We start from the raw sequence: 13716 nt of genomic DNA on the forward strand, positions 1-13716 counted from the left end.
ATTGTGATCTAACTTTTTCAAAATATCAAGGTTTGAGATAAACACTTATATGCAATTAAGATAGGTTTTACATTGCTGCACAATGCGCTTTAAAATAAAATAAAATAAACAAACAAATAAAATACATAACCAATATCCACAATCGTAAATACAAAGTGGAAAAATTCAAATACACCAATAAAAACAGAATTGGAGATGGGCAAAGTTTGATTTATGGGTATATAAAACCAATAATTGTATGAAAATATAAGATAAATAGCGGAAATTTTTAATACGATAAAGATACAAGAATAATATAAATGACATTATCAGTCTACTGTAGCTCGACGAATACTAATCCTACATGACAATATGGACGTAAATTGGAATTATAACACATTTAAAAATGTTAAACTTATTTCGATTACGTGGCATCATATATTCTAATGGTTGCCCAGTTGTCGAAATGATTGTTAAATTTATTATATTTGTAACACATATTATACATATTTTTCTGCATTCCTTCTCTATATGCAATTATATTATGCCAAATCTCACACTCCTCCGTGATTCCAATGTGTTTTAAAAAGGGTTATTTAGTCTTCCTTTCAAGTATTAATATAGATATAAATAAACATCAATTATAAATTCATTCGGTTTCGGAATACTGAATCAAAGACTCGTGAAAATGGTTGTTTGTTGACCTAGCATTTGAATCCAAAGATGTTTTGTAGGCTTGGTACGCTACCAAACAAATAAGGTAGGTAGGTATCACTAAAAGTATCGAGCATTGAATACAATTTTAATCGACGTACTCACAACTATCAATGTAAAATTATTGTAGGTAGAAATTATAGAACAGATTCGGACAATTCAATTTACAAGCTATTAAAACTTGGGTTATTTCGTAATAGATTTAAAGATGGTAATCGGCCTGTCATTGTATTATAATATTCCATTTTATTTGTTTACCTTTGCAAACAACGTAATTTTATAGACATGAAATAAAAATTTATTAGGGTTACTAAACAATTGTGTGTATTGGGGTATTACACAAAATTTAAAAAAAAAATTTTTTTTTTGATTCAGTTAAAAAATAATTAAATTCATTATTATTTTAATTCGAATAACATACTTTTTGTGGGTGATGAGGTTGAAAAAGAAACAACGAATTGTCAAATCATTCTACATAGGCACTCGATATTTCATCTGGTATTATGGAATATGTGTTTTAGAGGGAGACCTCTAACCATAATTGAGAGGTACTTATTTCAAAAGAAAAAAAATTAGGTCCCCGTATACGAAAGAGCTTCGTCAATATCTACCGAGAACGAAAGTATAAATATATTATTGATTGAAAGACGTTGAATAAACCGAATGAAAGGACAATAATGACGTAAATTAATAATAATACCAGTGCTTTATTATCCCCACTGCTGGGCACGGGCCTCCTCTACTATTGGGAGAGTAGGCTTTAGCTAACCACGCTGGCCTAGTGTGGGCGTCTTCACATACCCTTAAATACTTATAGAGGATTCTCGGGTATGTAGGTTATCTCACGATGTTTTCCTTCATTAAAGCGTATTGATAATACACAAACAAAAATAATAATTGTCGATAACTCACAAACTTTATCAAGTTTCGAACCAACATCACATCGTCACTAAACAGCCTACCCTGAGGCCATTGTTACTCAGATATGGGAGTAATGAAGGAACCAAATTTTAATAACGGTGAGTTTCGGGTAAAGTTTGCAATTTTACGAGATTACATAGATTAAAGTGTCAGACGAAAAGGATGGTTTATTTCGCTATATTAAACTTTATTTGTGCTTTCTAAGCAGGTTTTTAACTTGATTTCGTGAAAATATAAATGGTTCAAAATTCAAGTCTCAGGATAGGTATAGATCTTTCTAGATTTAATAAAGTAGGGTTGCCTTCGTTAATATTTTAATTAAATTTTTCAATTTTATCATTTTAAAGAATTACTGGCCTCTGTGAATTAATTGTGAAGCCATTTTTTACGTGTTTGTGTTCAGTTTGAAGGACATTGTAGCTGGGGTAAGATTTACTGGACATAATTAAACGTGACGTTTAATACCGTAGTATTTACTTGTCATCGTAGAACTTGACATCCAATACCTCAAGGTGGCGAAGAGTAAAAAGTGTCACGGTGTATTTAAATTCTGGAAGGTTACAAATTATAAGCAATACTAACCATTAATCTATTTAATGCTTATTTATTATAGAAAGAAACAACCATTTATTTTAAACTAATTATAATTTTACTACATTTTACATACAACTTAACTCTTACCATATCAATTACTGCCTACCCTCCAAAACTTTACGACTCGACAGCCTGCGTCCAAATTGCTAAAACAAAGTTCCCACACAGATAATTACGTAAGGTTTTTTCAGCGAAAACTTTCAGCACTTTCACGTAATTCTCCGGCCGGTTTTCATCTGGGAAGATTTCGTTTCGTTCCTCTTGCGTTAAAATCTGAGTGACGCTTTTAGATGAGTAGATTTAATCAATGATTTGAGATTCGATTCAGACAGGTATTTAGAGATATACCATTCTTGATTAGCTTGTAGATTTTTGCATGTTAAAGTCGATTAACGAGGTAAAAGAATTCTACAGTATTGAAGCATTAAAGAAAGAATTTACAGAATCGAATAGTTTCGGAGATTTTGCTGTAAATCTAACCAAACTTACAAATTAACTTTCCGTTACAACATTTAGCACTTAATTAGTATGCTTGTATAATAAATAGATGTATTGAAATCAATTGTTAAGATTAAATCTATATAACATCGCATCAACTGTTATGGTGTTATAATATATGTATAAATAAATAAATACCTAAATATTTACACGCTTTACTTTCAGAGACAAAAATAAATAAAAATATCTTGAATTTTGCAAAAACATTAACAAAATAATTATATGAAACGTTTATTGTAGACGTTAAAACAATAATGTATGAAATATATCCAGTAAAAAATAAAGCTTGTGTTATTTTTAATTGGATAAAAAAACATTGAAATAAAAACTGCAAGGTACGAGCGTTCATTAAAATGGATTCTTTTTCGAACTGCCAACGGCGTTCACCTTTACAGCCGAATCACGTACAAAACTCTATAAATTATTCATCGCTGTTGCCAACTACCCATGCACCTGACAACAATTAACGTTAAATGTAACTCTGCGGGATTTTGTGGGTACATGTGTAATTTTATTTAGCTTTTCAAGTTTAGGGTTGTGCAAAACTGACCCTTAAAATTACTTTATTAAGCTATCTCTATATCTTTACTTAGACTATGCTAAAATATCGAAACACGATTGATTATGAATACTGGGAGATTGGGTCGATTTCCAGTTGGGGAATATTATCTGTGCTCTATATGCTAGGAATAGCGAGATTGATCTGAGAGTTGACATCTGATCGGCGCGGCACGGGCCTCCTCTAGTACTGAGAGGGATTAGGCCTTAGTCTACCAAGATGTCCTAGTGCGGATTTGTAGACCTCAAACACCCTCAAAATTTCTCTTAGGTATGTAGGTTTCGTCGTGATGTTTTTCTTCACCGTTAAAGCAAGCGATAATTCACAAAGAATACACACATAATTTTAGAAAAGTCACAAGTGTATATCCTTAATATTTGAACCTGCGGACATTCGGCTCAGCAGTCTGTTCCACACCCAACTAAACGAACAAGAAGTATTTATATTGCTTATTAATAACATTATCCTTCGTAAGACTGAATTGTACATGCCAGGCTGCAGAAATAGACAGTCGAATAAATCCAGACAGCTCTCGCTCCACTTGCTTCGCGTTTTGTGCAGTTATAATATAATTTCCCGTCACTCGACTGGACAGGCGGACTTAAGTCTGTACATTACCATTTCTTTCAACGGCACTAATGCGAAATGAATTCCGCATTCGCAGTGACGTCTTTTGTTACAAAACTTTTTCAATATTCATAGAGAAAGCAGCTCTACAATTTATTTTAATTGAAACGCGGTATTTTGCTATATTTTATTGCATTTCGCATTCTGGATTCATTATTCGCTCTGGTTGCTTTTGAGATGTAGCAAATACTGACTTAGTTTGCATCAATTTTAAGATTTCGTGTGCAGTTGTTTTCCAAGAACAACTACTGGTTTGCCTACATAAATTATTATGAAGTGTATCATCCTTAGTCTCTTGGCCGCATGTCCGATGTATAGATCGTAAAATTGTAGATTTTATGCCCATGTTGTGCTTTGTATCGGTGATTTTACCAACGTTCGGTTCGTACCGAAAGGCAATCTCTTATTAATAATTAAAAAAAACGAAGTAAAATCCTTTATGCAACAGGCTTGAAGTGTGTATCGTCGACACAAAAATTTAAATTCGATAAGAATACGTAGACACGAATTATTATAGACATTTCTGACTACATTTTATTAGAAAGATATATTTTTTATTGCCCCTAAAGGCAGACGAGTTTATGGTCCACCGATGGTAAGTGGTCACTGTTGCCACGTCAGAAATGTTATGAGCCAAGCCGCTACCTTCCTTAGACCTACAAGAGTCGAACAAAATGATGCCAAGACTCTCGCCGGCTGTCGTACTTCAACCATAAAAACCTTATTTATATAAGCACGTTTTCCAATCTCGTTTTTATTAATGTGTTTTGCTTGATAATAAATCTCTTCTTGTTAAATCTAAGCCAATGAAATAACACGGCTTTATGAATAATGTATGGTGTCATACGAATCGTATAAAAGAAAAGGTGCAATTTGAATGGAAGGAAATGGTTCGTTTTCTTTTCGATTATTTTTCCCCGAAAAATGAGGAAAATGATAAACACGTTAGGGGTATTGGCCGGCATAGTTATTGCGGTTATAATTGTTTTGGTCATTTCTTCGCCTATTGTTATAGTTGATTCATTATATTAATTGAACACATGTATACATAATATAGTTTGAACTCTACTGCCTCGAAAAAAGGATTATGTCCGTTCCTATCCCTGTAGCTTAGGATGATATAAAGATAATATTAGGATAATATTATAGAAACCCTCCGGAACATTGTGTTTTTGATAAGTCTGATTAAGACAAAAGTCTCAAGAGATATTTAAGTACTTGTACAACGAAAGTATCTGTGTATATATGAAAGTAAGAAGTATCGATTATAATATAAACAGAGTAATGATAAAAAATCAATGTCGTAGTTATAGATATAAATGGTAAATACAATATTTTTACGCTGAATAAATACAAAGCAAAACATATACCAAAAGCATTACCTTCCAATTAACATTCATAAGTTGTAAACAAACATAAAACTCATGAAAATTTATTGTTGACCTGACAGACGTTGTCCCGTCTTAACTATGAATTTGCAGCGCGTATTCTGTCAATTCTGTCAAATATTTTCATTAAGTTTTCTTAAATTTTCTTTCATAAGATCCTTCTCCTGACAATAACAAACACAACAAAAAATAATAGTAAATTCGGTCCAGCCGTTCACGCGTGATGACGTGACCAAGGGAAATAGGGATTCATTTTTATATATATAGATAGAAGATTGATAAAGGTGGACGTCGCTTGGAACTTCACTACGCCATCCTATTTGGATGTAAAGCCTCAGAATACTTAGTTGTGCAATATCAAATAGCTAAAATAGTATTTAAATAGAAACACTATTGTTCGAATGCGGACAAACAATACATAATGCTGTAATGTCTATTTCTGCCGCCAAGCAGCAGTGTGTAGTCACTGTTGGGTTCCGGTTTGAAGGATATTGTATCAAGTGTAACTACTGGACATAATAAGACTTAACATCTCATGTCTCAGGATGGCGAGCGCAGTTGATTACCAAACAATACTTTGTAATTCAAGGTGTTGGATGGTGTTTTTACTATTTATGGGCGGTCATATCGCTTACCATCAGGCGAATAGCAAGCTTGTCTCGTTATTCAAAGTAATAAAAAAATACACACACTCGCTTGAATAAGTATTAAGTATATCAAATTTAACGACAAATTACATTAAATTTGAATATGATGGTAACAATAAACTTAGGGACAGTTTACTACAAATTGCGTCTAATAGGAATCAAAACCAAAACATTTAAAGCCAAGGTTCCCACAATTAAACTAAAGGATCCCATTCCATGTAACTCAAATGATTTGCATGATAACGAGAACCTTCGTGGATCTTCAAAATATGGTTATAGGGAGCGGAGTGAGAAACAGTGGCGAAGGGAAATGTTCCAAAAGGGAAGACAACGCTAAATATACTTACATTTTTATTAGAGCAGCGGTAGTCTCGAAATATTTACAGCCGTTTTCAATAAACAATTCCAATCTCAATTTTCAATCCTATTTCGATAATGAACCAATCAAAATAACTCATTTGTGAGCATGTCAGAAAAGCTTTGTTCTGATTGGTCTATTTTTTAAACACATCGAATAAAACCGCCATTTTCAATAAACGATCCCAATAGCTTTTTCGATCTATCTCAAAAATAGATCAATGATAGCAAAGATTTGAGAAGACCTACGCCTAGGACAAGTATTTCAAAGCCTGACGGTGCAGCAAAAAAAAAATATTTGGCAGACCTATGGGTTCCAGCCGTGATGGTTTTAACCATCAAGCTGTGGCTTTGCAAGCCAGCATGCGTGGTTTTACCGAGGGGATCAAATTGAACAATAATTAAGTTTTTAAGTAATAGTAATTCTATATGAAACTTTTATTACTTAAACGGATAATGATTTCTTATGTTTACGTGAATGTTAGACATTGAAATTAAACTAATTTTCGGATTCTATCGCGGTGATAGTATTTTATTTTCTCCCGACGTTTCGAAGACTTTGCAGCCTTCATGATCACGGGGGGGGCTGAGATGTTGTTCATCCGTAAAGGCAAAGTTACAATATCTACCTACATTTTACAATTATACAACTTTTTTAAATTTTTAAATTTTAGCTGTTGGTTGTCCGATCTACGCAGAATGAGCTCACAGTGTCTTGAAGTCTGGCAGCCGGTCTTTTGGGTTCCGATTTAATTAAATGTAGAACTGGATCCCAGGCTTGTGCAAGCTTCCAACCATCTTCCCTATTGAAATTAGGATGTTTACCGCGATAGAATCCGAAAATTAGTTTAATTTCAATACTTAAACGGATTTTAAAAGGTGAATTCACTTTAAACAATAAAGCAAAATAGTTTAGTTACATTTCCCTAATCCTTGTTCGCTCACTCCGCTCCATTCAAACAAAAGCTAGTATTAAAACCGAATACTCGAAATTATATTCGACGGTTCCGTAGCGAAGATGGTAGTAAATCGTCGGCGGTGGCAGATGCTGATGAGTTATTCATACAGTACAGATATACCTACATACGTCCAGTCTAGGGGATGAGAGAGAGCGGTTTAAATTATTGCGAACAATTTGACAAATTGGCTGTCGTAGACCAAGGGAGGGTCGCCGGAGTCCGATGGATGAGAGCGGCCCAGAACCGGTCCCTATGGCGCTCAATGGGGGAGGCCTATGTCCAGCAGTGGACGATTCCCGGCTGAAATGATGAGACCAAGTTATTGGTATTAGCCGTCTGCTATATGACATTTAGACGATGAAAATAAAAAAATGAGCTCGCCTAAGTTATGTGAGAAACTTCTGGCATCTCCTCGTGTATCTAGAGTCATCAATTTATACTGTCAGCCCGTGCAAACTGTGCCAACATAATCTTTGGTCTAAAAGTAAAATTACTAGACCATATAATAATAAAATCCAGTTCCAACGCCGAAAGTTATTAATTTCCACCGTTTACACATCACTTTAGTGCTTATATGGAGCTTACAATCAAACAAGAAACTCGTTTAGTGATTCCGTAATGTATAACAATTATACATCTATCGTCATATTTATACGTTAAGTCCATTGCTGGACATAGGCCTCCGCCAAAGATTTCCAGCCGGATCTGTCGAAAGCGGCCCACATCCAGCGTGTTCCGACTTTTATCAAGTCGTCTGATTACATACACGTTAAATACGCAATAATTAGCAAGGGTATTGACCCTTCGTATTGACCAATGAAAGCACTTTAAAGATATAGGGTTTAAAAAAATCTCGACCCGCAATCAGCTTATAACTCAACCCACAGTAAACAGACGGGCCACACCGCTGTGTAATTACTTGCAGTATTTATTAACCGCGTTATAACGTGGGGCCGGACCAACCCATGTTAAATAAATTCGTTGTCTTAACTAGTTTGGGTTTTAACGTTAAATAATCTGCGAACCAAAAAAAAAGGAAAAATATACTGTAAAAACTACATAGTCGTCAAAAAATCTTTTCTAGAATCCGTCAATTGCATAATATGGTGACCAGTAAAATAGAAAACCTCACCACGCTATAGCAAAATGGAATGAATTCTTTATACTAAAAAGTTAATTTTAAAACAGGTTTCTTTCTTTCTTGGTCAGGCTATAAATGCAATAGAAATATATTATTTGATAATTATTGCTTTCTTTAACGGTTACGGAAATTATGAGATACACATATATACGTCCGAATTATTCATAAGAACTTCGAAGGTATCTAAAGACTGCCAACCCGCACTAGGCTAGCATGATAAGCTAAAGACTAAACTGTCTCAGTAGTAAAGACACATGCCTAGCATTCAATTAGCCGGTATAAATACAGGACTAATACTATTAAAATAGAGTTGAATTGTTTGAGCCCCTTCTGATGCAACAAAGAAACAGCGTCTGCGCGACGCACTATTTTTAACCGACTTCGAAAAGAGATTACTTCACCAAATTAAGTGTCCTGAATGCAATAGTCTATTTGGTTAATGATTTTTATTACGTTATCTATTCTGTATATTACAAAGTAATACAATCAAAAAGTTTGTTTCAATAAAATTTAATTCTAAAAAAGATATTTTTGCGTTCAATAACCTAAAGTACGAACGCAATAAATTTAACGTCTCTGCAAATGTGTTTTACGAAAAACATTTTATTGGAAAAGAGAGTAAAGTTATACGCAGTGTAACGGCTTCATGACCTATATAAGTTTTACTGTTGTTTTTCGTCTGAACGTAGTTAGAAATAGTTTGGAAAATGAAGAAAAATAAAATTCAAGAGTATACGTATGGACTAATAAAAATAAGCTTTAATAAATAAGTAAGTATATTTTTATATAGATACTGTGTAGTCTATGGTTATGAGAGGTTGTAAAATAAGATAAAGAAAAAGAGAGCAAGAGAACCGAAAAACTAACATAGTTGGAAGAAAACAAGACTTATAATAAGTTAAGACAATCTGTGGTTAAAGATTTATTCCGACTATATGGGGGCGAGTCCGTCTTTTTGCAATTACGGGCGATCTAATGAGAGGATAGCTCTGATTGCCGTATAGGTAAATAGGAGATATTTTCACTTTTACCTATACGGCTATCAAAGCTGTCTTTCGATTAGAAACCTGTAATTATAAAAAGACGAATATACCGTAGACGGCATAATACCCTGTTCTATAGCAATAAAAAGATAAATAATTTTAACCTCGGCATATAATACTGATTAAGAAGTGGGTCGACCATTATGTTGAGGTCATGACAGTAGAGCGTGTAATGCCCAACACACCACTGATATCTCTCATTACCTACCTAACATCAGTGTTATCATCCAAAATTAGGATTTAATAAAACTTAATAAAAAATGTCTATTGCAACTAGTCTCACATGATGGCAAAGACGGTAAGAGTTTAGGACAAAATAAAAAAAACATATCTGTTTCCCCCCACTGTCATATCATCAAATATGGTAATAAAGAAACGTAGTAGACCATCGGCAACAGCATAAATAATTTGTGGGAGGTAGTAAACCCAGGTGACTAAAATACGTAAAATTTCACTGTAATTCTCAAATATTTCGATCTTATACCACTAAATAACTTAACACCGACTTACTGAATCACCCTGTCTTCACCTACATTGTTTAGTAAATCTGTGGAGAGAACACTCCAATAAATAATTCAGCAGGCTCCGGGCCAATAAACGGCATTTCAAATTCAAAGACCTCAAGAGTATATTGAGTAGGGGCTTCGTCGGCATTGTGATGACAATTTGAAAACAATAATGAAATGAGAATAGAGTGTTAGTGTTACTTTGTCTGATCATTATGTTGGGTTAGAAATAGTGGCAAAGTCGGAGCTGGTTACAAAGTATTGCGTAGTTTTCGTTACAATTGTCAACCAGTAATGGTGATGATTTCATAATGCCTGATATTTCTTATATGCTGGGGGTGCAGCCAAGACGTCTTCCTACAATCGTTTACGCTAAAAATGTACAATTTTGTATGAGAATGACATACCCGAGCGACAGACTTATCGCTAGGATTCATCATCAAGCGGCAATAGCCTAGTTGGTTGTGGAACGGACTGCTGAGACGAATGTCCACAGATTCAAAACGCAAGAGCACATGCCTCTGACTTTTTAAAATCATGTGTGTATTCTTTGTGAATTATCGCTTGCTTTAACGGTTAAAGAAAATATCGTGAGAAAATCTCCATACTTGAGACGTTATTTGTAAAAAGGCGTCTTAGTTACGTTCCTGAAATACAATAAAAAAAAAACTTTTTTGAATAATACGTGAAGAAGAACCTTTGTATCCGTTTTTGAGCACATTGCGCGCACGGATGAGTGTGAGAATAGATATTATTAAAGTTAAAATAGAGCATACCAATTTAGGTATGTATATGTTCCAAATGCGACAGCGACGATTTGGTGCGAAATCAAGCAGGCAACTCAAGACCACGCAGGATGGAGAGTCACTGTGGATGCCCTTTGCAACATCTAGGAGACATATGACGAATGATAATGTGTTCCTAATATATTCAATTCTAAAATCTAATTTCGACCACTGGACAACATAAATTAAAAATAGATTCCATTTTATGTTAATATATTCAAAATTATTACAGAAATAATTTAGATAAACTACATTAAAGCAATACCTACCTACACAATAAGATGGGATATGTTATAAAAAAATACTGAAGTAAACCGACGCAAACAATATATTTAAAAATTTAATTATCTTTGCATCGATAACATCTCTTTATTTACTTTTTTTTATTCTATAGCATAGATATGTTAAAGACAATATACACATTTTACAGAATATTCCACACAAATCCTCAGCCATACAGATTAATACAAATTTCATAGACAAACAAATAAATTGATCGATCATGCAACATAAACACACAATGACGTTAATGTTACATACAATATTTATAAACTATACTATTTCATCACGTTTTAGACACATTACAATATTAGCCAGAAAGTGATGTTCGTTTTGATTTAAACAAAACATTTAGAGTGAAAATATCTTTAAAAATTCCAAATTGCTATATTTAAAATAAAGACAATTTTGTACTTTTCAAATCAAACTAAATAATTTAGTTAAATATAGAAAAAAACAAACCAGTTTTCATAACTATTTAAATTATTATAATAATAAATGTGCAAAACAATACTGTGGATTGTTAAAAGAACATAAAAACTCAACAAAACGTTTCTCTGAACTCGTTTCGAAAAACAACTGTGAAAGTACTTTTTAACAACATAATGATGTTTGCACAAGTGATTGTCGCGGACTGTCCTTTTTAATCTGTGCTTTTGTTTTTTTTTTCGTTCTGTGTGAACATTTCTAAATTATGGATTCTCTTTCCATGCTTACTCCTTCAAAAATGGTAGGTAGATGAGGTTGTATAAGGAAGAAATAGATTGACGACAAATAACGCTTTTCAAAATTGTTTATAGCCTTGAAAAACTCGCTTACAGAGCTTCAGGATTCATATTATTTTCGGAAAATTAGAAGCACTAACAATTTTTTTTATAGCTTGAAATATAGAATTCACGTCACTGCCATGAGAAGACTGGAGTGATTTTGTAAAATAAAATATTTTTATAAATATCACGTAATGTAAATAATCATAGAAGGTAGATAATAGTATAGATATAGAAAGTAATTAAACATATAAATTAGAAATTGAGCCGGCATAGTGACTACGACTGATGACTTCCATCAGTCGTTGTTTTTGACTAAACTTTACTTACCATCAGGTTTGGCGCGGTCATCTTGTCGAGCCTTTGATAAATAATGGAATGATATATACTGCGTAATTTATATTTTTTCTTAAATTATGACGTATATCAGGGGGTCCTATTCCGTCTACGGGGGCATATCCGTCTTTTTCAAATTACGGACGTTCTAATCAAAGGATAACTTTAAAATTCAAATAGGTAAATAAGGGATTTTTTTACTCTTTTACCTAAATGGATATCGAAGAATTCCTGTGATTAGAACGTCCGTTTTTACAAAAAGACGGATATACCCTCACAGACAGAATAGAAACCCGTAAATATAAAATTACGTCTTACACACCGGCAATATTTTTGTATAATTTTTCACAATTTACCAGCGATTTCATGCTTCATTGACCTGTGCGTATAATACATAAGATATAGAAAAAAGTAACTTAATATACATACGCATTACGTTTTTTCTCACATAGTTATAGTTTGCTGGTGGTAGGATATATTTTATATCCGCCCGAATAGCGACCACCATACACAAGGTGTTAAAACCCGCTATAGTGGCCCACGTAAGTGTGTCGCGTTCCGGAATCAGCCTGTGTATATCCAGTTCCAACAGGCCGGCATAATTGTGTCGACTACCGTGGGGTTAACGTCTCTCGTCAGTCAACATTCTAACTTCACACTTTGCCGTGCCACTAAAAATACATAGAATAATTACGCTTGTATCTGTAAATATAAAAATAAAACAACAAAGTATAGATTATTGTAAAAAGAAGTAATGAGTTCGCTAGAAGTACCATTATGGGTTTAGTTATCAAGAACCATTTTCCTATATCTTCATAGTAAGGGCTTTTTGTGTAAACTGCTTATTTTAATTTCAGCTTTCATTACTTAATATTATCACAAAGTACGAAGGTAAAAGTATTTTAGTAGTAAAGTATTTATTCTACATAATTAATAATGCGTTATTTATATAAAGGTTAGTATTCAAGTATATAAAAAATGTTAAGTGTGTTAAAAATAATGCTAAAATATAAATTATCCTGACTTCGGTCATAGATGGTAATTAACAACAAATAATGTGTAAATATATTAACAAAGAGCTTATTAATTGTCTACTTTATTATCAAGTAGCAAAGAGGTTATATTGTTTAGTGGGAAGCGGGCCAAATTATGATTAAATTTTACGGCACGATGCATGATATGAAATCCTGCACGCTCCCTTGTCACGTGTATATATCTCCTACCCTGATGTCTATTTTTTAATAATTGGTAAATGACTGCAGTAAAAAGGCGTATATTCCTATTAAATAAACTAAATAAATAAATATTTAAAATACACAGTCATTTGTCAATACAGCACGCTACCACCAAATGGGAATTTCCCATTCATGGGTACTTAACGCGCAACAGTCCACAGCGAGACGTTTAAAGTGTTCCCGCTTTGGGCTGACAGATGGCGTTCCTTCAGAACCGGTCCATCTCCCTGGTGGACATGTACATCGACAACTCGGAACCATCGGAGAACGTCGGACAGATACACTTCTCGCTTGAGTACGACTTCCAGAACACCACGCTGATACTGAAGATCATACAGGTACTTACTACCTAATAATAGTATGTTAGGTATTATGATTTAT

The 13716-nt window shown here is 33.6% G+C and overlaps 1 protein-coding gene across 2 annotated transcripts in view; it reads left to right on the top strand.

Moving 5' to 3' along the window:
* LOC115449542 (synaptotagmin-7-like) overlaps positions 1-13716 on the top strand; it is a 275690-nt gene that overhangs the window by 253360 nt on the left and 8614 nt on the right. The window contains exons 1-2 of one of the 2 annotated variants that reach the window (XM_037444639.1): positions 11488-11727; positions 13533-13673. In XM_037444639.1, the coding sequence (XP_037300536.1) occupies positions 11692-11727; positions 13533-13673 (177 nt within the window). In that variant the 5' untranslated portion in view covers positions 11488-11691. Of the gene's footprint in view, positions 1-11487; positions 11728-13532; positions 13674-13716 lie in introns of those variants that run through there. The other variant, XM_037444638.1, reaches the window with a different exon arrangement.

The sequence above is a fragment of the Manduca sexta genome, chromosome 28 (assembly GCF_014839805.1).
Source record: "Manduca sexta isolate Smith_Timp_Sample1 chromosome 28, JHU_Msex_v1.0, whole genome shotgun sequence".
Classification (NCBI taxonomy): domain Eukaryota; kingdom Metazoa; phylum Arthropoda; class Insecta; order Lepidoptera; family Sphingidae; genus Manduca; species Manduca sexta.